The sequence below is a fragment of the Loxodonta africana genome, chromosome 25 (assembly GCF_030014295.1).
Source record: "Loxodonta africana isolate mLoxAfr1 chromosome 25, mLoxAfr1.hap2, whole genome shotgun sequence".
In the NCBI taxonomy this organism is placed as follows: domain Eukaryota; kingdom Metazoa; phylum Chordata; class Mammalia; order Proboscidea; family Elephantidae; genus Loxodonta; species Loxodonta africana.
In genome coordinates, this window is record NC_087366.1 from 46,099,210 (window position 1) to 46,127,048 (window position 27,839).

Below are 27,839 nucleotides of genomic sequence, written 5' to 3' on the forward strand. Positions count from 1 at the left end.
TTCAGTTCCTAACACAAAGCCTGAAGGAATGAGAGCTCTAGATGCCGACTTGGAAAACAAGTGATAAAAAGGACTTGAAAAATGTCAGAAAGCATTACCTTGAGTTTTTGTAATTCACCTTCAATGTCTATTTCTAAAGTTGGGTATATAGATTTGTACTGATTAGCCAGAACTTTAAACCTGAGAAAGACAGAAAATCAAGGCATTAATTTGGCTTAAAATTGTGACTGAAAAATATCATTGGATTCAAACAACTTCTGTAGATGATCAATGGTCTTAATAGCAAGTTAATCCTCGAATTGAAGTCACTTTCTGAGAAATGCAATCAGAAAGAATCCAAACTTAGTGAATGAGACGCGCCACCTGAATAAACGATACACCCCAAATGTTTTCACTTAAGTTTGGAAATACCAACAATATGTAACTATATTTAAGGCGATATGTGAGTATATGCATGTGGGGGGTAGTGACTGAAATCTGTAAAAGAGGTAGGGGCTGACATTATCACCTCGTCTCTAGTATTTTTCCGTGGTGGTGTCCTGCCAATGCAGGCAAACAGGTGGCTGAAGATGGACACATGAGGTCATCGTTCGAGCTTTGACACCACTTGTTATTAAAGGCAACCAACTGACTTCCCATCGTGGAATCACTGTATGGCTTTCTGATGATTATCAGGCTTCCCATGGAGATTTTTCCACAGAGAATCAATGTTAATGTGGCATTCCTATTTTCCAAGGTGAGCTTAGCACAGGATAATTCACCAGTACCGGAAGCTAATTATTTCTGGGTGGGAGGATGTAACGGAGTCTCTGGACTCAAAAATCTAACAATCAAGATCCTAGGACATGGTGACCCCACCAAACTACTGTGCTACACCCCCCGACAACATCCCTGTTTCTCAGTAAACCATCCAAACTCTAATCCTTAAATATAATTCCAGCTTTGTCTTCTTGGGGTGCTGCTAGCTGCTATTATATCACTATCATGTGATTTTTCATGAAATGAATCTGAAATTAAGGACCAATTAGATGTAATATTAATAACTTTAATAACCCAAATTAAAGAAAAAAGTCAACCACCATTATTTAACTAGAATGCTGATTTTCCCAACTACACACTGGTTTGTTTGAAATTCTGAAAATCCATTCCGTTTTTCCGTTTTGAAACACAAGTTAGTTACCTCTCAGAGAAGCCATCGAAGTCAGAGACAAGATCACACATCCTAAGTCCACTCCGAGCAGCTTTGGAAGAATACACTGGGCCAATGCCCTTTTTTGTGGTACCCAAACTTGAAAACAAATCAAAACAAGCTTTAAGTCAGACAAGAAAGAAGCAGTTCTCACAGTTAGATCATCACAAAGAATTAAGTTACATATGACTAGTTTCTGTTCATGCTACTTCCTGTTTTTTTTTTTTTTTTCTCTTTATAATCCTATTTTCTCTGAAGCCTAAAAAGGAAATTCTAGTATTTCTTTCTCTAAATGTAAGGCCTAGAATTTTAACATGAGGGTCTGGGTACGCTTAAACATACAAAAAAACACAAACTTACTTTTTTCCTGCTTGTTCTTGTCTTTGTTGTTCCTGGATACCATCAGCTGCTTGATGAAAATCAAATACTGGGGAGAGAAAAAAAATCAAAGTTTGTTGTTGAAACAAAGTAACACAGGAAAGCAAAACATACTGTCTTTTCAATTACTGAACTGAAGTTATAAAACCTTTCAGTCTCATTTCATTATGATAGATGAAATGGATAAATTTTTAAAAATGACATTCACGGAAGTGAGGAGTAGTTATTCAGACAAGGTGAAGATTTTAACGAGTACTATATACTAATATGAAAATATGCCTATACTATTTTAAAGAAGAGTCATTAAGAACACCTTTTTTTTTTTTTTAGCCCTAAAACTCTATAAAGCTCGGTTTACAAAGATATCCACTTTTCTTCAAATTCTGGATTCCGAAAATCTACTATTCATTTTGATACTTCTTCACTAGTCCAAAGCTACCGTTATCTCTCACTGAAACTGTAGCCTCTTTACACTCATCAAAAAAAAAAGAAACGCACTGCCATCGAGTCAATTCCAACTCATAGCGACCCTATAGGACAGAGCAGAACTGCCCCCATAGAGTTTCCAAGGAGCACCTGGTAGATTTGAACTGCCGACCTGTTGGTTAGCAGTGGTAGCACTTAACCACTACACCACCAGGGTTTCCCTTTACACGCATAGGCCCCTTTAATCCAAACTCTTTAGTGTAGCCAGCCATTTTTCCAAATCACAAATATGATGTCACCACTACCCTGCCCTTAAAATTAAATGACTGTCCATTGCTCAAAAGAAAAGGAAAAAGCTATCTTAATATGGCCTCCTTGGATAGTCTGCCCTTTCATCTTACATCATACTCCCCATGCTCTCTTCCTCTAGTCATAGTGGCTTTCTTTTGATTCCTTGGCTACAAGGCAGGCGCTGTTCCTTCTGCCTGGAATATGCCTCTTCCTTAGTACACACACACACTCTCATTCATTTATTCACTCCTACCAAGACTCCAGGAGTACTAGGACCATGTCAATTTAATTCACTAGCTTATTTCCTACAGCAATTACAAGTTCTCAGATATTTACTACTGAATAAATAGTCTATACTCTGCAACACAAGTGGTCGCCATGAGTTGAAATCAACTCAATGGCAACTGGTTGGTTATGGAACAGGTATACCTAGAAAATTTGGTGTCCAACCACGGCTTTTTTTTTTTTTTTTTTTAACAGCTTCATTGGGATATAATTTATATACCAAAATTCAGTCATTTGAAGTGTACGACTCAATAGTTTTTTGTATATTTAACCATGCCTTCTTTTCGTTAACGATGTTATTGTTTCCAAATAAGTTGAAATGTGTAAATGATAAATAAGATGACGGATACAAAGTTCTTGCAATTAGTGGTAACATCTGTAAAAATCTTAGCAAGATCTATTTTTAAGTGTTAGAAGACTAATACTTTAATTATACCCAACCCAGTGCCGTCGAGTCGATTCTGACTCATAATTATAGATGGTGAAATTAGAAAGGTTCAATAAAACTCAGCCTAAAACCACCCCCTGATTAACTCAAGTCCCTAAAACCTTACATGTACTCTTCTCTAATTCCCCCCTTCTGAGATACTACTAAAATTTTTTGTCAAGGCAAGTTTAATAACCATAGCTTTGTCTGATCAACAAGCTTCCCTAGTGATTTTAATACTGGAATTTTACACATCTTGCATTAGTTGGTTACATTACAGAAGCTAAATTTTTCTTGGGTGACTTAACACGATTCCATGAATCAATTATCTGTCTCAGTGTCACAGAACTAGGTAGCAGTAACATCCTTAAAACAGCACTGGCATATTATGCACCAAAAAACATCTACCAGAATGTTCACAGCAATATTATTCGTAATAGTTCAATACTGGAAATAACTCAAATTTCTATCAACAGTATAACAGATAAATGAATAATGATATATTCGCACGATGGACTAGTATACAACAATGAAAAATAATAATTTTCACAGCTTCATGTAACAGCTCATAGATATAATGTTGGGTGGAAGCCAGGTACAGAAGAGTATATAATGTATGATTTAATATAAAGTTCAAAACAGAGAAACCTAATCTATGGCAACAGAAGTAAAAGCAGTGGCTACTACTCCAAACCTAGATTTCAAAGGTTTAAAATATTTTAAATCTTCTCAACCATTTCTCAGGCCTCTTTCCCTCAATAAGCAACTCTTGTATTAAAAATTTAGTTAGAGATCCTGTGTGACAGGAACCAAGGATAATGTTATACATAGGTCTTTCCATAGTTGCTTAAGCATTATAATGTAAAGAATTGGTTAGCTACTTTCTTATTTTTAAATTTCTTGCAAAGACAATTAACTGTTTGAAGCAAAAATACTAACAATGCATGGTGGGGTGTATAACATAACGTAGCAGTGGAATGTACAGCAATAGCACAAAGGACAGGACAAGGGAAATGGAAGCATTTTGTTGTAAGAACCCTGTGTTATATATAGACAAAATGTTACATTATTTGAAGGTAGGCCATGATAAGTTAAAGATACATATCATAAACCCTAGAGCAACTACTAACATAAATAAAGCAAGAGGTATAGCTAATAAGCCAATAAGATGACATAAAAATTACTTAATCTAAAAGAAGGGGGAAAAAAAAGATTAGATGGAAAAAAACAGAAAACAAAGAGCAGATATAAACCCAACCATAATGATAATAACCACACTAAATAGTCTAAACACTTCAATTAAATGGCAAATTGTCAGACCAGATAAAAAAGCAAGACCCAACTATTCTGTCTACAGGAAAATGCACTATATAAAACCACAGGTTAGAGCTGATTAGAGGATGGAAAATGATACACCATGCAAATACTAAGAAAAGCTCTAGTAGCTATATTAATAACAAAGTAGACATCAGGATAAGGAATATTACCATGAATATAAAGAGGGACATTTCATAGTGATAAAAGGACTAATTCACCAAAACATAATAATTTTAAATAAGCACACATCTAAGAGAACTTCAAAGCACACAAGATAAAAACAGACTTGGAAAAAGAAAAACTATTAAAAAAAAGGGAAAACCTAAATACACCTATACCTATTAAAGAAATTAATTCATAACTAAAAAACATTCTTATAAAGATTCTATCAAACATTTAAGGAAGAAATAGTACCAAGCCTTTCATAAAATAGAAAAACACTTCAAGACAAGGTACTACAACTAAAGAAAACAGCAGACCAATATCCCTTAGGATAAAAAGAGCACTACATCTTGACCAAGTGGTGTAGGGCACTTAGGTGCTGAGTGTATATATGAACAACACAGATAAACTTCTTTCCCTTATGGACACAACCTTGTGTGAGTCCCCTCCTGCTCCTTTTACTCGCGGAGCAAACTAACGCCTAGAATTGACTGTATTAAATATAATGCAGTGACTTTTCAGTAATAAAACATTTTAAAGAATACATATTACTACACATATCACTACTAACATCTAAATTTTAGTCTGAGCTTATCCTCTCTGGACTAAGTTCTCTTCTATCAGAAGTATTACTTTTCTTTAAGGACATGCATTTATAGAAAAGGAAAACTCTTTAACAATATAATAAAATTAGTTCACAATTGTTATGGTTTAGACAGTATTACTTTCCTGTTATTCAGCTGGTCCTATGACCCCTTTGCATGACTTCTTTGTTGTCGGTAGTCTAAAATTGTTAAGTAACTTGCTTCACCACTGTGTTATACCCAAAGATGCAAGCTGTCAAGTGACAGACTCAAAGTGTTTGTAATGAAGAAGGGTAGGGAACCTAGCCTGGAACCCAGTTATATCATTATGTCATAGGTCACTATACTTTCTCCAAAAGACTGATATCATCAGCGTATGTTTATGTCAACACATAGTCAAACTAACCACCTGATATTTTACAGTGAGATCATGTTACTCAAAGGGTAGGAACTAGGTATTATCCTTATTTTGCAATCCTAAATTGTGAAACTCTGATTGAAATATCAAATTTCACATAGCAGGCAGAAGACCATTAGAAAGTTCTGCAGATAAGTGGTAGCTTTCCTCATCTAACAATTCAGAGCCTTACTTTTTCCACAAGATAGGGACAAAGAATACCACAAGACGATACCTAAAAACCATGAGAGGGAAAGAAGTTAAAGAAGGCTCACGGTAACAGAGTAAAATATGTACAAGATTAATGAGTACTGCATAGTGGTGGACAAAAATACTACCAAAAGTACTTATACTATTTTTCATGATCTATCTAGGGACTATCAGTAAGAATAATTAAACATTAATAACACTATATTGCTTCCTATATTACAGCACTGTAGTACCAATATACCAAAGTTCTAGGATAAGCTAGTAACCAAAAAAATATTTTAAGCTATTTAGGTGTCAGGCTGAGAGAATGGCTTTTTAAAAATCAGATGCTTAAAATGGGAAACAAAAGCAACAGAGATTTACAACCTCCTTCACCAGAAGAAATAAAACAAAACCCTTTTATCCTTAATAAATTGCATGTTATTATTTGGGATTATAAAGCTTCTTTGTTTCTTTTCTGCTATTAATTACTCTGAAAATAGATGGTAATTTTGCTAAAAAAAAAAAAAAAAGAACTATACCAAGTACCAAAGCTCTGGTGGCATAATGGTTAAGAGCTCGGCTGCTAGTCAAAAGATCAGCAGTTCAAATCTACCCGTCGCTCCTTGGAAACCCTACCGGGCAGTTCTACTCTGTCCTATAGGGTTGCTGTGAGTTGGAACAGTTGCAATGGCACTTAACAACAACATACCAAGTACCATAAGGTCTCCACAGAAACCCTTCAGTATAATTACAATTATTACCAATGATTTATCTTTTTATAGTTTAAATACAATCAGGTGAGATACAAACTACCCATAAGCTTACTTAAGTTTCATGTAAAATATGCAAGTATCCCACATGTTTTATCTAGTTACTCTAACAAACAGCTGTAAGTCTTCAGTACAAAGGCTAACTAATCTACTTACAGACAACACACAGGATAATATCTATTAATATAATAATGTTCTGCAGTGATAATCAGAAATTGCCCTTTTCAGATTTTATAGATGAAACAGCACTTGGCAAGCAATCCAGTGAGGATGGAGCCATTTTCACACAAAACTTATGATCTTAATCCAGTACAGTTTAGATTAAATAAGAGTTGTTTTTGAAGACTATTTTACTCGGTTTCTATTATGCACAGGGTTCAAGTTTGTGATTGTTACTTGATTTCTGCCCTTGGCTGGGTAATACTATAAGAACCCTGATGAAGCCGCCTTTTAAATGGAGGTCAGCGCCAGAACCAGAGCAGCTGTTGCCTCAGGAGACAAACATATTTCAATATAATTTAAGGGTCTGGATCAACCACATAGAAGTTTCCAACATGGCTTATAGTTCTGATTTCTTTCATAATTGTATTCTCTTCATCATGTCACTGCTACTCAGTTCTATCAGCTCAGGAAGAAAAGCTCAAATTTACTGGTGGTGGTTGGAATTTCTTCTAGAATCTAGTTTGCTCCATTGGAGAAGCCAGTCTGAATAAAGTCTAAATCATTTAAAAAGCAATTTTATTACATTCTTGAGATTCCTCAGATAGCATACCTACTTTTACATGCATATTATTATATGAAATAAATGCTGTTTGTATTTTCATATGGCTTATTTTTAAATAAGCTTATGTCTCATAAAATACTGCTTATATTATTAATTTGCTTAGCTAACCCTTTCTTCAGAAATAGGCAAGAGCCTGTTGTGTGCTGGTTGAATCAATTTTGACTCAAGCAATCCTACAGGACAGAGCAGAACTACCCATAGAGTTTCCTAGGCTGAAATCTTCCCATAAGCAGACTGCCAGGTCTTTTCTCCTGCAGAGCTGCTGGTACGTTTGAACCGCCAACCTTGGGTATGCAGCTGAGCACTTAACCACTCCTAGCCCTTGTCAAAACAACAGAAACAATGAAAAAAATCAATAGGGTATTATATACATGTATTTGGATCCTAATTGCTATAATCCATCCTACTCGGTATTAACTAAAATTAAAAGACAAAATTAGTTATTAAATACTTTCATGAGATAAACTTCTGACAAAAAAAAGATGGCTGTAAATAAATGCAACATGCCCCAGCCCCTTACCAATATGAGCTCTGTCGGATATGATAAGCCTTTTTTCCCAGCCTTCTAGACCTAGAAGGAAGAGGGAGAAAAGATACATTTAACTGAACGTTTTGTACAATAATTTCATAACCTAAATTTCTTTACCAACACAATGTCTAAAAGTGTTTTTCACTGAAGAAACCCCTTTAGGGTTTTTTCTTCAGCAGAGGAAACATTATATTTATTAAGAATTTTCTCAACCATCATTCACAGTCTCATAAAAACTCTTATCTTTTTAAAAATGTTTTGCTCTAAAAAGCTCCAAGCTGCAAACCAGCAACACCCACATAAAATACTTCTAGAAATGTAAAAAGTAAACGGTAGAAAAATGCTTCCTATTGCTGGGGGCGGGAGAGAAGGAGAGGCAGAAGTTCGATAGAAAGGAGTTAATTTTGAGAATGGCATCCTTTCTTAAAAGGCAATTATAAAAAGTGTGAGCAAACAAAAGAAGGAAAACTTCCTCACTAATTCCTCCAAAGTAGTCTATTATTCCATGTATCACACCAAACTGTAATTATTTATTAATTTGCCTCTCCCTATAACTGTCAATGCCTTAGGGCAGAACGGATGAGTTTTCATAGCATGGGGCCTATCACCCAGTGAAGTGTTCAAAAAAAATGATTGCTGAATGAATAGATACATGAATTCAAAGAAAGGACAGAAGGACAAGTGGACAGGGCAAAATTCTTAAAAGTGATGACAGAGAGCAGCGTTTAGTATGGGAGCCCCAAACTGACAAATGTGAAGAGGGCCTAGGACACACAGCCTAGGGAGGACAAGGGAGATGGAAGCAAGACAGGGTTTTGTAAATTTGGAATTCGTTTTTAGGAACACTTGAGGGGATAGATTGCTAATACTAAACCTGAATGATAAATTTTAACAATAGTAATATTAGAGTGAAGCTGAACGGAAAGTGTACTAACATTTTTCTTCAACTGTATATTATTTATATTCTAACCCCCCCTCACAGTCTAGTGGAGTTGCTAAGTTGAATATAAAGATGGTTCCAGAACTCCAAAAGAGATTAGGCAAGGTAGGAATCCAAGGCCATTTTCTAAAAGGAGATACTGCATACGAGGAGCATGTCCTTTATTTGGAGGCAAGAGCCTGAACGACCCTCCTCTCACCTGAGTTGTAAAACCAAGTGAGAGCTCCAGATCCTCTGACAACAGGGCTGACAGCACGCAAAATGGGCTCCAATGGTCTCCCTTGGCTGCCCTAAGCCAGTCCTCCATTTGGGAAGGAGAAGGATACTAACTTGAGCACAGGTGACAAAATGAATTTACTAATTTCTTAAGAGTTTTGCCACCAACTTAGAGCTACCTTATGATGATGCTTGCAGCAATCCTGGGTATGGCAAATCAAACAAAAGTTTGCAGGTTATCATGTTAAAAATTAGGACTCATATTTGTCTTCTGTTTAATACACTGATTAAAATGAATAAAATTTAATAACCAACATTTAAAATGTTTGTCCTACAACAATAGGCAACTTTAAAGTATTACTAAGACAAAAACGGTAAATTTGCCTGGCGTGAGCTCCTGATAAAACTCTACAAAAAATTACTGGTTACAAGAAAACAGACTTATCCTTTCATACCTTTTCCTTTTTGAACGTTTTTTTCTGCCTCCTCAAACAATCCAGGCAAATGAATTACCACACCATTTCCTAAAGAAAAACAAATAAATCTAAATCATAGACATTTACAAATATAAACATACATAATGATATTATAATACAGACATCTATTTGTTGATGGGTGCCATTGAATCAATTTTGACTCACAGCAACCCCGTGTGATAGCGTAGAACTGCCCCACAGGGTTTTCTAAGCTGTAATCTTTACACCAGCAGATCACTAGGTCTTTCTCCTGCAGAGCAGCTAGGTAGGTTCTAACTACCAACTTTTCAGTTAGCAGTCTAGCACTTCACCATTATACCACCCATTACCCATTGCCGTCAAGTCAATCCTGACTCATAGCAAACCTACAGAATAGAGTAGAACTGCCCCACAGGGTTTCCAAGGAACGCCAGGGTTTCCAAGGAGCGCCTGGCGGATTTAAACGGCCAACCTTTTGGTCGGCAGCCAATAGCACTTAACCACTATGCCACCAGGGTTTCCATTACACCACCAGTGCTCCTTATGATATAAATATTAATAATAGCCCTTTATCTATAATAGTAGAGGAGATACTTGGAATAATGGGACATTCTGATTTATTAGGGAGACAACACGGAAATGATTATAAGTTTTAAGTAGTGGTATACTATGAATATGTAATTATACATGGATTATAAAACTAAAATTATACTTAACACAATTTCAAATATCTTTGAAACAAGTACTTTTTCAAAGAAACCAGTTATGTGGCTTTCAGCAAATCAAGCCAGATCACAGGAGGCTCTAGGTCAGTGTCTTTCAAACTGGAGAATCATATCCTATTAGTGGCCATAAAATCAATTAGCATGTTTTAAAAATTAAAAAACGAGAAAATGTCAGATTGTTTCACCTGTAGTAAGGGTTCAGAATCAATCTGTGAAACACAGACCTACCCTATTTTTTACTGTGAGTCACAGTCAAAGGTGGTTGAAAACCTGATTTGATGACCTAATACTTCTTAATAGAATTAAGGTTGCCAACGATTACAGACAAATACAAAGTAATTACTCCAAAAGCATTACCACTAAAAGGTCTAAAAGAGTTAAAGAGCCAAAGTTAGGTATATTTCAGAAGGCACCGTGGCCATACTTTATAGAGGATCAATAAACCATTTGGCAAGAAACGAAATCAGTTTTGATAATGAAACATGAACATCATTATCAACTGAGGGGAAACAAAACCCTCAGACAGTCCAGGTAACACTAGGTACTTACCAATGAACGCAGTAACATTGGGGTTAATTATTCCACTTGGTAAAAGATGAAAATCATATTCCACAGAATCTACGACAACTGTATGGCCAGCATTATTTCCTCCCTGAAACATAAGAAACGGGAAAATTGAGCATGACATAAATGACAGAGAGTACATCTCCTTCCAAAGTGCATTAATAATTTATTTTCTGCTGAAATGTCATATCACTTAAGAAACCCAAGTATTTGTCACGTATGCTGCTTCTTTAGAGGCTTCAGCATAGTTTGGCTGTCCTCCCTCCAACCTCAATCTAGCACGCTTGAGTGATAATCCAGGAAGTACTCTGGAAATTGGAGAATTCAGGTTTCAGGAAGATACGAAAACGTATCCCTTCTTCAGAGACAAAAGAGGGAGGAAAAAAAGCCAGTTTGTTACTCTGTTTTCTAGTATTATGTAGGGCAGGTAGAAACCCCAGCGGCATAGTGGTTAAGAGCTACAGCTGCTAACCAAAAAGGTCAGCAGTTCAAATCCACCAGGCGCTCCCTGGAAACTCTATGGGACAGTTCTACTCTGTCCTATAGGGTCGCTATGAGTCAGAATCGATTCGAAGGCAATGAGTTTTTTTTGGCTTAGTAGCAACCTAGTTAATTATTTATAACAGTTATCTATACAAAAATATCTCTAAGATCGAGAACAGCAGTATATACAATTACCCTAACCCAATGTACACATTCATATACTTCCCATTGTCCTAAGAGCGGCAAGCAACTCCGTGACCTAAAGTTTGTACTCTTACATGGGCTCACCCAAGAAATCCAAGTACTCTTCCACCCCAGTATTGGTTATCTCGCATCTCTCATTTATCAGTTTATAAATCAATCTTGTGAGTTTGGTTATTGTCAGGTCCCTGGAGCCCGCCCATCTCTGGCTAAGGTAATACACTTAGGACAAACCCAGTGCCCTTGAGTCGATTCCGAGGACAAGGACCCTCTAAAGCTCAGAGTTATACTATAAACTCATGATGAAACTTCACTTTATAAAAGTTAGCACCTGAACAGTCAAAAAAAGAGCTCAATATGAGAAGTGAAATCATAAAAGGTACAAGGATACTGAGGATTAAGAGGTAATTTATGCATATACAAACATATTTATTACGTTATTTTATTCCATATATATAAACGGTAGCAGACTATAAATACTTTGGTGGCATGCTTTTTTCAATTAACAAATCTTATCACTTATTCTATAATCTTCATTCTTTTAACAGCTGCATTGTATTCCTTTGCGTATGGGTGTTCAAGCATTTATTAAATTGGCCTCATAATGAGAAGCATTTAGGCTGTGTCCAATTTTTTACGATTACAAACAACATTCCAATAATCTTTCTTGTACATACTTTATTATCTTACACTTGTACAAATTTACCGCCAACTCTGATAGAATCCTAGAACATTATATACCAAAAGAACATAACTAACTTTAACTTATTAGTCTTCTTTAAAATAACTCACAGATACTACTAAAGACAATTCCTACTTGCTTTTTATAGTTTTTGTCTCCTTCATTGTAAGCCTTATTTCTTTAACTCTCATGACAATATTAACTTTTTTATCCCAAACTTCTGTGATTAGGGAAACTACCTCCAGACATTCAGGAATTAATGACAGCAACAACCATGACAAAGAGATGATGATTGATTTCTTTTTTAAGGCAGGTGGTTGTGATTGGTGACTTCAAGAATTAAGTGGTTTAATTCCTTAGTGAGTTTTTCCAAGTTTCTAGGTGGAAAAGTTCAGCTGCAAAAGTCTTGAAATCACTCCTTAGTGCAAAGCTTGCTCACTTAAACACTAACCAACATTTTTTAATAACGAATGTCTTATTAAGAGTCGTTAATGGTTTTACTTAAATTGTTTGACTGAGCATGGAAATGTTGTTAAAAGATAACCATAATGGCCTGGACTATCCTATTAACATAAAAAAAAAACCAAACCCAGTGCTGTCGAGTCTATCCCGACTCATAGTGACCCTATAGGAGCACCTGGCGGATTCGAACTGCCGACCCTTTGGTTAGCAGCCGTAGCACTTAACTGCAATGCCACCAGGGTTTCCATTAACAACATACCCACTGCCATCGAGTCGATTCCGACTTGTAGCACCCCTACAGGACTGAGTAGAACTGCCCGATAGTCTCCAAAGAGCACCTGGCAGATTCGAACTGCCGACCTCTTGGTTAGTAGCCGTAGCACTTAACCACTACGCCACCATTAACAACATAGGGGAGGAAAATGTACGTGCTTACCGGTACATCTAGTCACTCATGCCCTAGAGGGAGTTTGAAGTACGGTACCTTCTAATCTCGAAACATGCTGCTTGGAAGAGTCCTGAGGTAAAACGAGCTGCCATGCATAAAGGATTTCATGATGAAATAATCTGTACATGAAATAAGGTTTGGTATACTGTCCTATTTCATCAAATGTGACAGTTGAAGCTTCAGTTCTGAAGTGTCTATTTGGATTGTGACCTAAAATATTTATAATTATGTAGACTGTGCAAAATTCACCTTAGGAGCTTGGGCAATTGTCCTTAAACACAGCTTATCCTGGTACACGCAGAGGCCACATATATAAACAGATAGCAAAACAAAGGGGTTTCAACTACGAAGAGCATCATTGCAGGCCACCACCTGAACTCTCACAGTCCCCAGCGAGTTACAGAGGAAGATACTCTTCTAATGTGTAAAGTGCAGGTTTCCACATTGGTGAAAGAACTGCTTCGTACAAGGGCAACTCTATGTAGTGTGTCCCAGGATGAGCAGCAGCAAGGATATATTTGTTTAATCATGTTTAATGGTTCTTCTTGCTAACAGGGCAGAGGTCAAATGTGTTATATAAATGATGGGAGATATCCATATATATTTTGTTCTACTTTTAACAGAGGCATACAATTCCCTTCTCAATCCAAATTTTCCCCAAACCAAACATGTTTAAAAACTAGAAAAAAACAAACAGTATCATATATGCATTATTAATAGCTGTGTATAACAACCTCTTGCTGCTTTGCTAAATCCCCATAACAAGTATGATCCTCGTCACTCATGTAGTCTTTAATGCACACTTCTAATTATCATAGTTGTATGTTCTATATTACTACATAAACAGAATGTGCTTAATTAGTAATTGTTATGGAATAAAAAAGCTATGGAAGAACAATGTTGTCTTTCCAACCTATTATGCCAACATGGAAAATATTTTTTAATGATTCTCAGGTATCTTATTCATTGCTTTTTTTTAAAACCATTTTTAATTTGAAATACAGCAAAAGATGAGCCAAACAAAAACTCCTATTTAAATCCTAGTATTTTCTTCCAGAAAAGCATTAAAAAAAAACCCAAACCCATTGCCGTCAAGTTGATTCTGACTCACAGCGACCCATATGCTATGAGTAGAACTGAGTAGACAGAGTAGAACTGCCCCATATGGTTTCCAAGGAGCGGCTGGTGGATTCAACTGCCGACCTTTTGGTTAGCAGCTGTAGCTCTTAACTACTACCCACCAGGGTTTCCCGAAAAGCATCAGAAGTCTACAATGTATTAGACTGCTGGAAAACAATTTACAAATAAGCACAACCCAGAACTAATGTTTCTCCATTCTTCATTTTCCTATATGAAATGAATTCCAGGACAGCGACAGGTTTTGTATGTTTGGTCCCTCTTCTCCCTTACTTTGCAAATCACAGTAAGCATTCCTTTGGCCATCCTGACTGATCCAGAGAAGGACACTTGATCCAGCCTGAGCCAATCAGATTCCTTCTCTCGGGAATTTGATTTTGAGTAGAGAGAAAGACAGGAGTGAGAGGTGCTGCTATCTTATGGAGCATTCCAAAGAGAAAAGCTGCCAGTTCCAGCTGCTCAGAGATCCCAGAAGCTGCCTTGATTTCAGGCCACCCTGAGGCCTGGCAGTCCTGCTCTTCCTTCAAACATGTTTCCACTCTGCCTAAGATAGGGTCTTTCTCTATTGCTTGCAAAGAATCCAAATGATTCACAAAACAAACTCACTGCAACGTAATATGGATATATCTTGCTCTCTGAGTTCACATCATGTACCAGTGGTAAATGAACATAAAAATGATTAACTGCTACATTTGTTCTTCCTAATTTGCCTTTTGGAAACCCTGGTGGCATAGTGGTTAAGTTTGGCTGCTAGGCAAAAGGTCGGCAGTTTGAATACACCAGGCACTCCTTGGAAACCCTGTGGAGCAGTTCCACTTTGTCCCATAGGGTCGCTATGCATCAACAGCAACGAGTGAATTGGATTTTAATTTTAATTTCAAGGTGGTTAGAAGACAAGTGTTTTGAATTTTCATTCCACGGCTCCTCAGAACCAGAGCCTGCGAAGCCCAACTCTAGAATAAAGTTTGGATCAGGAAATGTTGGTGTGTGTTTCTGATTAAGAAGCTCCAACGGTCCAGGTAAAGCTCATGAAAAAAAAACCACACACACACACACACACAACAACAAAAGAACAACTAATTTGGAAGGCAAGAAATGGCATTCATTGGTCTGTAACAATTATTCCTGATGCTTAACTTAGTGTGCTATTGGGTCTTCCCCTTCCCAAATCACTGCCCTCCTCTCCGCCCCCAGTGTGTTTGGGATAGTGGTATACACTTGAAACAACGGCATCTCTTCCCCAGCAGAACCAGAGGCCCAAGCATCAAGGGCTGACAATTTCACGCTCATACCCCAGAGGCATTTCTCAGCCACTAGTTAGGACTCCTCTATGAGTCTGTGTGTCTTCCCTTTGCCCTTTCTAATCGGAAAATATGAACACTGTACTGTGATCATAGAGCTTGAAGTGCACACCAATCGAGAAGTCAGAGTCACCACTATGGATTACAGCAGAGAGCAGCCACGTTTCAGACCCCATGCCCCTGAACTACCCCAGCAACTAAAACAGGCTGCTATTTCTTGTCCCAGAGCCTTCAGACTTCCTAGGTATCCAACAATCTTTTGAGTCAATGTTCATTACCTACGCTGTTTTCTTGATAAAGGCTGTTAACATCTGTGTCTCCCTTTCCAGATGAAATATTTCACTATTCACCAAAACTAGAGCACTTACCAGTCCACAGCAATAATGGAATCATAAACAAGGATGACTGTTTCTATAAAAATATTCATGTAACTGCAACTAGCACGATTCCAAAGTACAGCAGGTTAAGTTACTACCAGTAAGTTGATCAAATTCAACTATTCAGCAGTAACCTGATACATGATAGGAACAGAAAACATATACAGGGTATTTGAATTTCTTTTCAGTAAACACATCCAAGTGCCCTGCTCAGTTACCTTTTAAAGGCTTAACACCCACTTTACATTACTATGATTAATTTCCAATTTCAAACACATATAAATGCCACAAAAATGATGGAAATCTCAGGTACCCTTATTTTACACCTTAAATTGTCATGAACAACTTGGAAAGGGGCGCTGCCTTGGAGGATCTTAGATCCCTTATTAAGAAGCTTCAGATTCCAGGTACCAAACTCTAACATACACACTCACTAGAGTCATAAACGTGAAGATCAGACACACAACCAAAAAAAACCCACACACATAAACCACTAATTCGCCGAGTTATTAAATTCATGAACGTATTTTCTTAAAAACATGCTGAAATTGAACTGCAAGTTTCATTTCAAAAGAAAGCTTTCTACCATTAATAAAATCCTTACTTTAAAAAGAATTATAAACAACTTGATACTGACAAAAGTTCTAGCCTTAAAAATTTCATGGACCTGCTATTTTTTAAGTAGAATTTTATTATAATGAATTAAACATAATTAAAAGTTGGTTCATACAGTCCTGGAGCAGAGTAGCCACCAGAACTCCCTCTACTTATTTTCATTGCTTCAACCAAGCAATGCTGAATACCTCAATTTCCCTTTTTCTATTGATAAAAGTATTGTAATAGTCACCCATCTTCACTCATCAATATGTAGGTTATTCACAATAATATTTGAGGTCAAAATCTCACATAAAAAACCAAACAAAACCCAGTGCCATCAAGTCGATTCCAACTCATAGCGATCCTATCTCACATAGTCCCCAAAAATAATATAACTAGACTTGTATCCAGTTTTAGTACAAAGCTATTAAATACATACCAATTTACTGCTCACTCTAGATTTGTTCTAGGCAACAGTTTTTCCTAGACACCTGAAGCACCACCGAGATGATCCCATATAACTTAAAAATTCATGTGTCAAAAGTAGAGGTGATGGTATATCATATATACTAACATGATAGATTTAAATAGTGAACAACCCAGGACAACTTCACTGGCCAAACTTTTTGAGATCTACCAACCACAGCAGAAAAAGACTATTTTCTAGAATTACATGGCATTCAAGTGAAATATACTAAGGAGATATATGAAAACAATAAAAATATCAGCTATCTATTTTTGCACAGATACAAGAGATATGACTTTAACAGAAACAAAGCTTTCCAACATAATGGTGCAATATAAAAAATAATAGTTAAAATACTAAATAACAATTATTAATCCGAGGAATGCTGGAGATTCCACCTTAAATTCACATCAACAGTCAAATTGTCCAGGGAGATGTTAAAATAATTCACAGGAAAGGTTAACTGATTTCCGAGATATTTCTTGGAGTAATCTAGCCACCCCATAAACATCTCTTGATTATTTCCTCTCTGCACTACATTGTACTAGGTACTCTGAAAGAAAACAAAACAAGAAAGGAGTCCACTTTTTGAGAAAACTTACATTCTAGTTGGGAAAGCACAGTAATCAAAGAAAGCAAGATTTAACCAAGTATACCAGATATTGGTATACACTTACATACTTGGAAAATACTATAAACTATATAAAACACAGCCTTGATAGAAAACACAGGAATAGCAATTATCTATAAACCTGGAAGAATGGTTTCCCATTAATAAAATGCTAATTCTCTACCATCTTCAAAATTATGGGAAGTGGGTTGGGAGACAATTTTAAGCATACAAGATCAAGGCATTAAACAACACCGCAGCTATTTCTTTTAAAGTGTTTTTCAACCTTTATATTTCAAGGAGGCAGTCTGTTGTCTAGTATGTCTTTTACTTCTCTATCACTTATTAATATCCCTTTTAGACAAAGCTGGTTTTGGAGTCTTCCATGGATACTAGCATCTAGACAGGAATTAGTAACATTTTTGCACTGTGTTTATTTTTACAGTAAGCTTTTATCTATAGCAAATTAGATGGCATACTTTCCCTTTATAATTAATTTTAGTTAATATTTTCTCTTTACATTAACTTTAAAACCCTGCAAAAACCACAAAGGGAACACTGCTCTAACCATTCCTGATTACAGGCAACCTTATGCCTCACTGTAACAAGACCACCAAGTTTTCTTTCTTCAAGAACAAAAAAGCCTTTGCTTAAGGCCTGGTGTAAACAAAGTCTCTACAAGTTTCTACTCAACAAAATAAAGGAAACAAAGTATAGTATTTTACTTTGAGAGGATCTGGAGGGAAAACAGTGATATTTAGGCTTCCTTTCAAATCGACTTTGAGCGGCCAGAAAGTGGTCTTCCAGTTCCCATACTTTAACCACTTGAAAAACTTGTACTAGTACCAAGCGTAGCCACCACCCATCTGTCAGCACGTGTTGCTATGATGCTCAACAGGTTTCAGTGGCACTTCCAGACTAAGACAGCCTAGGAAGAAAGGCCTGGTGATCTACTTCCAAAAAATTAGCCAGTGAAAACCTTATGGATCACAAGAGTCGGATCCCATTGTGCATGGGGTTGCTATGAGTTTGGGGCTGACTCCACAGCAGCTAACAAGTACCCTTCTCTAATATTTCAGGGAGAACTAACTGCTTTTTCCTGACCGGGCCCCCATATATATATATATATATATATACACATACACATATACACACATATATATGCATATATGTACATATATATATAGCCATCCTGGTAATTACCTGTTAGCACAGCAGTTCTATACTAGACTGTGAGCTCCCTGTAGCGCAACCCCTACCTCTTCAACTCCAGGGCTACGTGCTCCCCTGTCGATGAATGGTAAGTCTGCTCTTTTTCTTAAAAAACTGTGCTGATTTAAAATTAAGGAATCAGCAGTGATTGTCCTTTGATGTGAGTCCTACACACTTATTTATGGATTTAGGGTACCCAGAAAGTTATAACTCCCCATAAATCCAGAATCTGAAAGATATAAGCCTTAAGTGCTATATTGATGAAAATGTCATTAATTTTGCATCTATTCTTTCCAAAAAGGCATTTTATATATTAAAATATATAGTTAAATGTAATGTTAGTTTAAAAAAAAACAACCATATTTTAAGCTATATACTGTGAGAAACTCATTTGACACTTCCATTGTTAAACATGGATACATTATGTTTACACTACTTTGGAGAAATAATGCTGGATAAAATTTGAGTCCATGGTATGAATATGGCAAAAATCAACAACATTAAACTCTAACAAAGTATGTATTCCCAAAAACACACAAAACTTGAAATATCAGACAAGGCAATCAAGCTTAAAATGTCTTTCCTAATACTGGCTTTTCTCAGCTCTCTATACGTACACATTAAGAATTTCAACACGCTCCACTGTCTTCGTTTTTATATGCCAGGAGAACTTCATTAAGTAGATGTCGACTTACTCATACTACTGACCAAAGGTGAATCATAAAAGTGGTATGCTTAAATCTATTCATTACTTACCTACTTTTCACTAACAAGACTAATTAGAATCCTTCTAATGATCGGCTTTTAAAAAGCACTAGAAAAATGTAAAGGTTTTTAGAATTTATAATAGGGAAGGCAATAAGTCAAAAAGTTTACAGGTGAGGAAACTGGGCCTAACAAGTCTGCTCGATTATCTCTCCACTATCTTCAGCTATGGATGGCACTGGGTTTGGGTTTTTTTTTTTATCTTCAGCTAACATTTTAAAGCCAAACTTGGCTCCTTCTCAATTACTTCTCTAGGCTTTCCAAGGGCATCAGATCAGACTGATCCATGACCTCAGGTTAAGTTCCATGGTGATATAATAATACCTTCTCCAATCTGCAAACCAACTCTACTATACTTCAAAGGGATATTAAAATTAAGGATTGTTTAGAATAAATGCTGTAATAGTTATATTCCGAGAACCTACTTACAACCCATAATGTGACTCAGCCTGAGCATTACTTTTTCATGGTAAAGGGGATGCCAGGCGTGACGTGGAGTACAGGAGCCAAGCAGGCCTCAGCCTCTCTCCCCTTCTACCTAGCAAGAAGTAGGTAGTCCCATCCTTCTCCCTCATAGCATGGCCAGACCTTAGGGCAAAGGTGGAGGCTGGGCTTCTGGAACTGCAAGGAAAGTAGTGTGGGGCAGGAATTCAATGGTAACACTTTTGGGAGTGCTTTTTAGGAAACTCTGGTGGTGCAGTGGTTAAGAGCTATGGCTGCTAACCAGAAGATCGGCAGTTCGAATCCACCAGACTCTCCTTAGAAAGCCCATGAGGCAGTTCTAGCCTGTCCTATAGACTATCAGCCGGAATGAACTCGAAGCCTGCAGGTTTATTAAGGTGTGCTTGGGTGTTTTTTGTTGTTGTTGTTGGGAAGGGGTGGAGGAATAGGAGGTTGTGTAAGGGAAGGAGAGGTCCTAGCACTGGTAATGGGCAACTGATGCAACAGCTATCCTGGCCAAGGAATGGGTGTGAGGGGGAGGTGGATTTCTGAATGCAGAAAACAGGGTAAGTCAGGGAATACGTCCATCAAGCTTTTCATGTAACTGTAATTTCCTTGTTTCTGCACACTCACATGGTATTCAATTGTAAGTACAAGGCTTCCAATCAAGTGAGTCTACTAACTTGTTAGAACACACACAAACATCATCTCATTATGGCATGTACATTCAAGAACAAGAAATATTCTTGCAACCTAAACAGACAACAGACATTCTCAGATATTACCTTTTGCTTTGAAAGTGGTATTGCTCAAATATTTCAAACGCTGAAACTGGGGATAATTATCTGAGAACCTTCACAAAGGCCTAGCCTTTAGGCTGCTTTCAAAGCAAAGGACAAATAAGAAGAAAGGGTACACAGAAAACCACGTGTCTCCCGGTAGGAAGTACATTACCACTCCATTTCCCCAAGTTCACTTTCTACGTGCCCCTAACGATGTAGATATTTCTAAATACTAGATGTAATCTCCATGTGTTTACTTTCCTCACTCTTTTAACAGGGCAAGGATTTCTTCCTCTGGGACCAACAAATAAAAGTAATCTCTCAATATTAATTCATGGGATAACGAGTGAAAGCAAGAAAAAAAAAAAAAAAAAAACGAGGCGCAAAGCCCAGAGGAGGGCTCTGATGTCAACAAACTGGACCGGAGGAAGCACAGCTCTGCATGCCCGGGGCCTGCAGGTAAGGGAGTGGCGAGTCCGGATTTCGGGGCGTTTCGGAACCATCCGATCCTACTTGGGCCCCGGGGTGGGTGCCGCTGCTGCGCCAGGTCTCCGCCCGGAGTCAGGGGCAGGCCTCGGGCAGTAGCTCCTCAAACCCGGACCCCACACCGCCCCACCCCGTCCCCGTCCCTAGGGCTGAACACCTCCCGGGCATGGCGCGCCTCCCAAAGCCTCTCCATCAACCCGCGTTGTCCTCCAGAGCCACCCTCTCCCCTCAGCCCAAGACCCCAGGTCAGGGGGTCCCTGACCTCCCGCCATTTCTTCAAGTCGCCGCGGCTTGCAGCAAGAGACAACCTCAAGGTGACACCTCCTTTTGGCCGGTAGATTCGGGCTCTGGGCCCGAGTTCCCGGGCACCGGAGGCCAGGCAGCCGAGCTCCGGGCCCGGTTTGCCGCCCCAGCCCCGTCGCCTCACCTGGCAGCGGCAAACGATGTCGGCGTCCTGCGATAGTAGATCCACCACCTTCCCTTTGCCTTCGTCGCCCCACTGCGCGCCGAGCACCACCGTCACCCGGTTCCCCCCGGGCCGCGCCCTGGGGCCGCCGCAGTCGCCGTTGGGCAGGGAGGATGCCGCCGGCTTGGTCTCGGCGAACGCCATGGTTCCAGCCACCAGAGCAGAGCCCGCAGGAGCCGCCGGGGAAGACTGCGCGACCTGAGCCGCTGTGCGGCCGCAAGCCACATGCGGAGGAGGAAGGAGCCAGCGGCCGGCCCCGCCCCCGCCCCCGGCCGGGCCGCCACCCGCCCGCCAGGCCCCGCCCCGCTCCTCGCCACAGCCGGCTCAGTGGGGGACCATCACTGCCCCGCGCAGGCCGGCGCTGGCAGCACCGCCCGGAGGAAGAGGCCCTGGTGGCGGCAACTGCCGCCACCCGGCACCGGAGGCCGCGCCCCTTCCGCGGTCTGGCGCGCCAGTCTAGTCAGAACCCTGCGAGCGACAGGGAGCAGGGGCGGGGCCTCGAGCGCGCTTCTCGCTCCCTAACGCCCCGCCTACCCGCCCTTCGGCGTTTCAAACCTGAGAGGCGCGGCGGGGCGAACTGGAATGTCGGACTACAACTTCCGGCATGCAACGCTCTGGGCTGAAGGACGCCTTCTGGTGCCATAGTGTTTGCCATCTGCGGGCTTCCGTCTCTGAAAGCGTGCGTTTTTAATGAAAAAAAAAAAAAGTTTGTTTTTGTTAGGGAAGGAGATAGCGTGTACAAAACACAAAGGGGGAATTTCAAAATACAAATAGCAAAGTGTATTTGGAAAAGCAAAATTGGAAAGTATAGATTTGGGATTGGAAAGTTAAGTTCTAGAAGCGAGAGCGCAGATGGAGACAGGGATTCAAAACAGCAAACTCGAGTAGGACAATAGGGTAAAGGACATTAGACCTGAAAATCTAGGAATCAACTAGAGTCTTAAGTCCTCTCATTTTACACAGTAGCAGAGACTCAAGAGAGGAGAAGTGAATTACGGATGTCTTATAGTATATGCCAGATGCTGTAAAGAATTTAGCTTTTTTAATCCCCACAACCGAATGAGGTAGATGGTACAATCTTTTCCTTATTTTACAGGGTTCTGGGGATCTAAAAAGTGAGGTAACTTGCTCCAATGAGGCCTGAATTGGTACCTAGACAGTCAGTCCAGAGCCCATGTCCTTGCTGTATACATCCCACTCCCCTTAGTGTTTCAGTTGCAGCTAGATTCCAGAGTATACTTAACTTTGATCCGATGCTTTTTCAGCTACAATACAAATTAACTACGACATTGAATTCTGATAAAAGTTGCTTAAGGGAAAAAAGAAAAAGGGAATATAATCGTATTACATGTAATGTCTCCCAAATCATGTATATACTGTCAGGTTTGTTCACTAACAGTCCCCACAGCACATTTTCTACCACTCGTTTGTCAGTTTGTCGTAGTGTGGTGGGTACTGTGGTGGCTTGCGTGTTGCTGTGATACTGCAAGCTTTGCCACTGGTATTTCAAACTCCAGCACCATCACCCTTGGTGGACAGGTTTCAGCTGAGCTTCCAGACTAAGACACACTAGGAAGAAGGACCTGGGGGTCTACCTCTGAAAAAATTGGCTAGTGAAAAACTTATGAATAGTAGAGGGACATTGTGTGACATAATGCAAGAAAATGAGCCCCCCAGGTTCGAAGGCACTCAAATTATGACTGCAGAAGAGCTGCCTCCTCAAAGTAGAATTGACCTTAATTTACACCTAAAAGGAAGATGGTTAATATGGACTATTATTCAAATTTAAGCACCAACCACTAAGGGCAAAGATGAAGAAATTGAAGATTTTTACTAACTTCTGCAGTCTGAAATTGATCAAACATGCAATAAAGATGCATTGATAAGTACTGGTGATTGGAATTCAAAAGCTGGAAACAAGAAGAATCAGCAGTTGGAAAATACTGCCTTGGTGAGAGAAATGATGGCGGAGACTGCATGATAGAATTTTGCTAGACAAATGACTTCTTCATTGCAAATACCTTTTCTCAATAACATAAACAATGACTATACATGTAGACCTCGCCACATGGAATACACAGGAATCAAATCAACTACATCTGTGGAAAGAAACAACGGAGAAGCTCAATATCGTTAGTCAGAACAAGGCCAGGGGCTGACTGTGGAAGTGGAAGCTGAAAAAAAATTAGAGCAAGTCCACAAGAGCCAAAATACAACCTTGAGTATATCCCATCCGAATTTAGAGACTATCTCAAGAATAGATTTGATGCATTGAACAATAATGACCGAAGACCAGACACTCTGTGGAATGTCATCAAGGACATCACACATGAAGAAAGCAAGAGGTCATTAAAAAGATAGGAAAGAAAGAAAAGACTAAAAAGGATATCAGAAGAGACCCTGAAACTTGCTCTTGAACATAGCTAAAGCAAAAGGAAGAAAGGATGAAGTAAAAGAGCTGCACAGAAGATTTCAAAGGGCAGCCCAAGAAGACAAAGTAAAGTATTGTAATGAAATGTGCAGAGACCTGGAGTTAGAAAACCAAAAGAACAGAACAGGCTCGGCATCTCTCAAGCTGAAAGAGCTAAAGAAAAAATTCAAGCCTTGAATTGTGTCATGGATTGAATTATGTCCCCCCCCCCCAAAATGTTTGTATTAACTTGGTTAGGCCGTGATTCCCAGTATTCTCTGGTTGTCCTTCTTTTTGTAATTGTAATTTTATGTAAAAGAGGATTAGGGTGGGATTGTAAAACCCTTACCAAGTCACATCCCTGATCCAATGTAAAGGGAGTTTCTCTTTCCTCTTAAGAGATGAAAGGGAAGCTAGCAGAGAGTGGGGAACTCATATCACCAAGAGAGCAGCACCTGGAGCAGAGAATGTCCTTTGGACCTGGGGTCCCTGTGCCTGAGAAGCTTCTAGTCTGGGGAAGATTAATGAGAAAGCCGACAGAGAGAGAAAGGCTTCCCCTGGAGCTGCTGCCCCAAATTTGGGCTTTTACCATACTTTACTATGAAGAAATAAATTTCTCTTTGTTAAAGCCATCTACTTGTGGTATTTCTGTTAGAGCAGAACTAGATGATTAAGACAAATTGCAATATTGAAGGATTCTTTGGGGAAAATACGGAATGATGCAGGAAGCACCAAAAAAAGATGGAAGGAATACACAGAGTCACTGTACCAAAAAGAACTGGTAGATGTTCAACCATTTCATGAGATAGCATATGATCAAGAACCAATGGTACCGAAGGAAGATGTCAAAGCTGCACTGAAGGCATTGGCCAAAATCAAGGCTCCAGGAACTGATGGAATACCAATTGAGATGTTTCAACAAATGGATACAGCGCTGGAGGTGCTCATTCATCTCTGGCAAGAAATTTGGAGGACAGCTGCCTGGCCAACCAACTAGAAGAGATCCATATTTGTACCCATTCCAAAGAAAGATGATCGAACAGAATGTGGAAGTTATAGAACAATATCATTAATATCAAAGTAAAATTAGGCTGAAAATCATTCAAAAGTGGTTGCAGCAGTACATCAACAGGAATTCAACCCAGATTCAGAAGAGGACATGGAGCGACGTATATCATTGCTGATTTCAGATGGATCATGGCTGAAAGAGAATACCAGAAGGATGTTTACCTGTGTTTTTTTGAATATGCAAAGGCATTCAACTGTATGGATCACAACAGATTATGGATAACATTGTGAGAATCCCAGAACACCTAACTGTGCTCATGCAGAACCTGTACATAGACCAAGATGCATTCATTGGAACAGAACAAGAGGATCCTGCATGGTTTAAAGTCAGGAAAGGTGTGTGCCAGGGTCGTATCCTTTGACCATACTTATTCAGTCTGTATGCTGAGCAAATAATCTGAGAAGCTGGACTATATAAAGAAGAATGAGGCATCAGGATTGGAGGAAGACTCATCACAACCTACCATATGCAGATGACACAACCTTACTTGCTGAAAGAGGACCTGAAGCACTTACTGATGAAGATCAAAGACTACAGCGTTCAGTATGGATAACACCTCAATATAAAGCAAACAAAAATCCTCACAACTGAACCAATAAACAGCATCATGATAAATGGAGAAAAGATGGAAATTGTCAAGGACTTCATTTTACTTGGATCCAGAATCAATGCCCATGGAAGCAGCAGTCAAGAAATTAAACCACATATTGCACTCAGCAAATCTTGTGCAAAAGACCTCTTTAAAGTGTTAAAAAGTGAAGATGTCACTTTGAGGACTAAGGTGCACCTGACCCAAGGCATGGTGTTTTCAGTTGCCTCATATGCATGTGAAAGCTGAACAATGAATAAAGAAGACTGAAGACGAACTGATGCCTTTGAATCATAGTGTTAGCAAAGAATATTGAATATACCATGGACTGCCAGAAGAAGGAACAAATCTGTCTTGGAAGAAGTACAGCTGGAATGCTCCTTGGAAGTGAGGATGGGGAGACTTCATCTCAAGTACTTTGGACATGTTATCAGAAGGGCCCAGTCCCTGGAGAAGGACATCATACTTGGTAAATTAGGGGGTCCTCCAAAAAGAGGAAGACCCTCAACAAGATGGATTGAAACCGTGGCTACAACAATGGGCTCAAGCATAATGACAATTGTGAGCATGGTACAGGACAGGGCAGTGTTTCCTTCCATTGTACATAGGGTTGCTATGGGTCGGAATCAACCTGAGGGCGCCTAACAACAACAACATAGCACATTTTAAAAGAGCTCTGGGGGTGTAGTGGTTAAGTGCTTGGCTGCTAACTGAAAATGTGGCGGTTTGAATCCACCAGTCACTCTGTGGGAGAAAGATGTGGTAGTACGCTTCTGTAAAGATTTATAGCCTTAGAACCCCTATGGGGCAGTTCTACTGTGTCCTGTAGTCAATATAAATCAGAGTCGACTCTACAGCAATAGGTACAGCACATTTTAGCTTGTTACTATGAAAACATGATTCATTAGGTCAGTAAACATTGAGAACCTACTACAAACAGACTGCTGGGCACTGATGGCACAAGGTTGAATAAAGGTATGATTGCAGCTCTCAAGGATTCACAGATTATTTGTGAACACAAGGAAACAGATCAATTACTATACTATGTGATATAACTTTGGTGTTTTTTTTATCTTGGTTTTACCAAGATTTTAAACCCTTTGTAAGCAAGGATACTTCTTTGTACTCAAGTGCAGGAGTTAGTGTTGAGTATATATCAACAATAATGTGTATTTATTGATGGCTGGTCCTTAGAAAGCCAGGTATGTTTTTGCTATTGCAGTGATTCACAAAGATTTGGCTGAAAGATACACTAAAGGTTCACCTTCATTCAGCCATCTCGGATTTTTTGTAGAGCGTTTGCTATCTGACTGCAAAAAAGCAGTTCTGTCCTTCCTAAGGAGTCCCTGGGTGGTGCAAACAGCTGGTGCTGGCTGCTAACTGAAAGCCTGGAGGTTCAGTCCACCCAGAGGCACCTTGGCCTTTGACATCTACTTATGAAAACTCAGCCATTGATAAACTCTACCGAGCACAGTTCTACTCTGACACACTTGGGGTCGCCAAAGGCATAGCGCGTAATCAGCGCCCAAGGGCAAGCTCACCCCTGGGTACGGGCGCCGAGGGCTTGGTCCTGGGAGTGGGGGGATGATTCCCTAGGCCCCCTCCCCCCATGGACTTGCCCCGGGGAAGAATGACCATTCCCTCCTCCGCGCCCTCTCGCTCCCGAGGCCTCACGCCCTGAGTTAGGACAGCCCCCGCGGCAACCGATTTGGTCTTTGCCTTTACTAAAACCCAGTTTACGTCCTCGCATTCCAGCGACTTTCAGGCCACTATTAAGCCCCGAGAGCGGTGCGTGTGCACACACTGTCTCTCGCGGCCGTTGCCCAGGAGCTACGCACCGCAGCGCAGCGCCTGCGCCGCCCAGGAGCGCGAGAGGCCCGGCGGGGCGCGGTTCAGGCAGTTGGGCAAGGCTGACCCGGCGCCATGGCGGCCAGGGGCGTGGTGCTGCTGCTCTGGTGGCTGAGCTGCTGCGGCCTGGCCCTGTGGAGGTAGAGATGCGCCGGGCACTGCGTGCGTGCGCGCGGGGTGCCCCTGGGCTGAGCCGAGCGCCAAAGTTGGCCGGAGCTCCTGGCCAGCATGGGCGAGCACCCGCTGCGCCGGGGTACCTGCGGCGCAGCTTCTGTCACCCCGGCGCCCTCCTGTCCCCGGCCCACTCACTCCTGCAGACCTCTGCCATGGCCCCCAGCTTCCCCAACACCGGCTCTAGCGTCCCAACGCTCGGTCT

General features: G+C 39.9%; 1 protein-coding gene across 1 annotated transcript in view; it reads right to left on the reverse strand.

The window, feature by feature from the left end:
- The window catches only part of ADSS2 (adenylosuccinate synthase 2), a 41,052-nt gene extending 19,319 nt beyond the window's left edge, over positions 1-21,733 (reverse strand). The window contains exons 1-7 of the mRNA XM_064276770.1: positions 21,509-21,733; positions 10,617-10,719; positions 9,343-9,411; positions 7,723-7,773; positions 1,550-1,616; positions 1,181-1,288; positions 99-180 (exon numbers count right to left, since the gene is read on the reverse strand). Coding sequence (XP_064132840.1) covers positions 99-180; positions 1,181-1,288; positions 1,550-1,616; positions 7,723-7,773; positions 9,343-9,411; positions 10,617-10,719; positions 21,509-21,691 — 663 coding nt within the window. The 5' untranslated portion in view covers positions 21,692-21,733. The remainder of the gene's footprint in view (positions 1-98; positions 181-1,180; positions 1,289-1,549; positions 1,617-7,722; positions 7,774-9,342; positions 9,412-10,616; positions 10,720-21,508) is intronic.
- Positions 21,734-27,839: the final 6,106 nt, after the last annotated feature.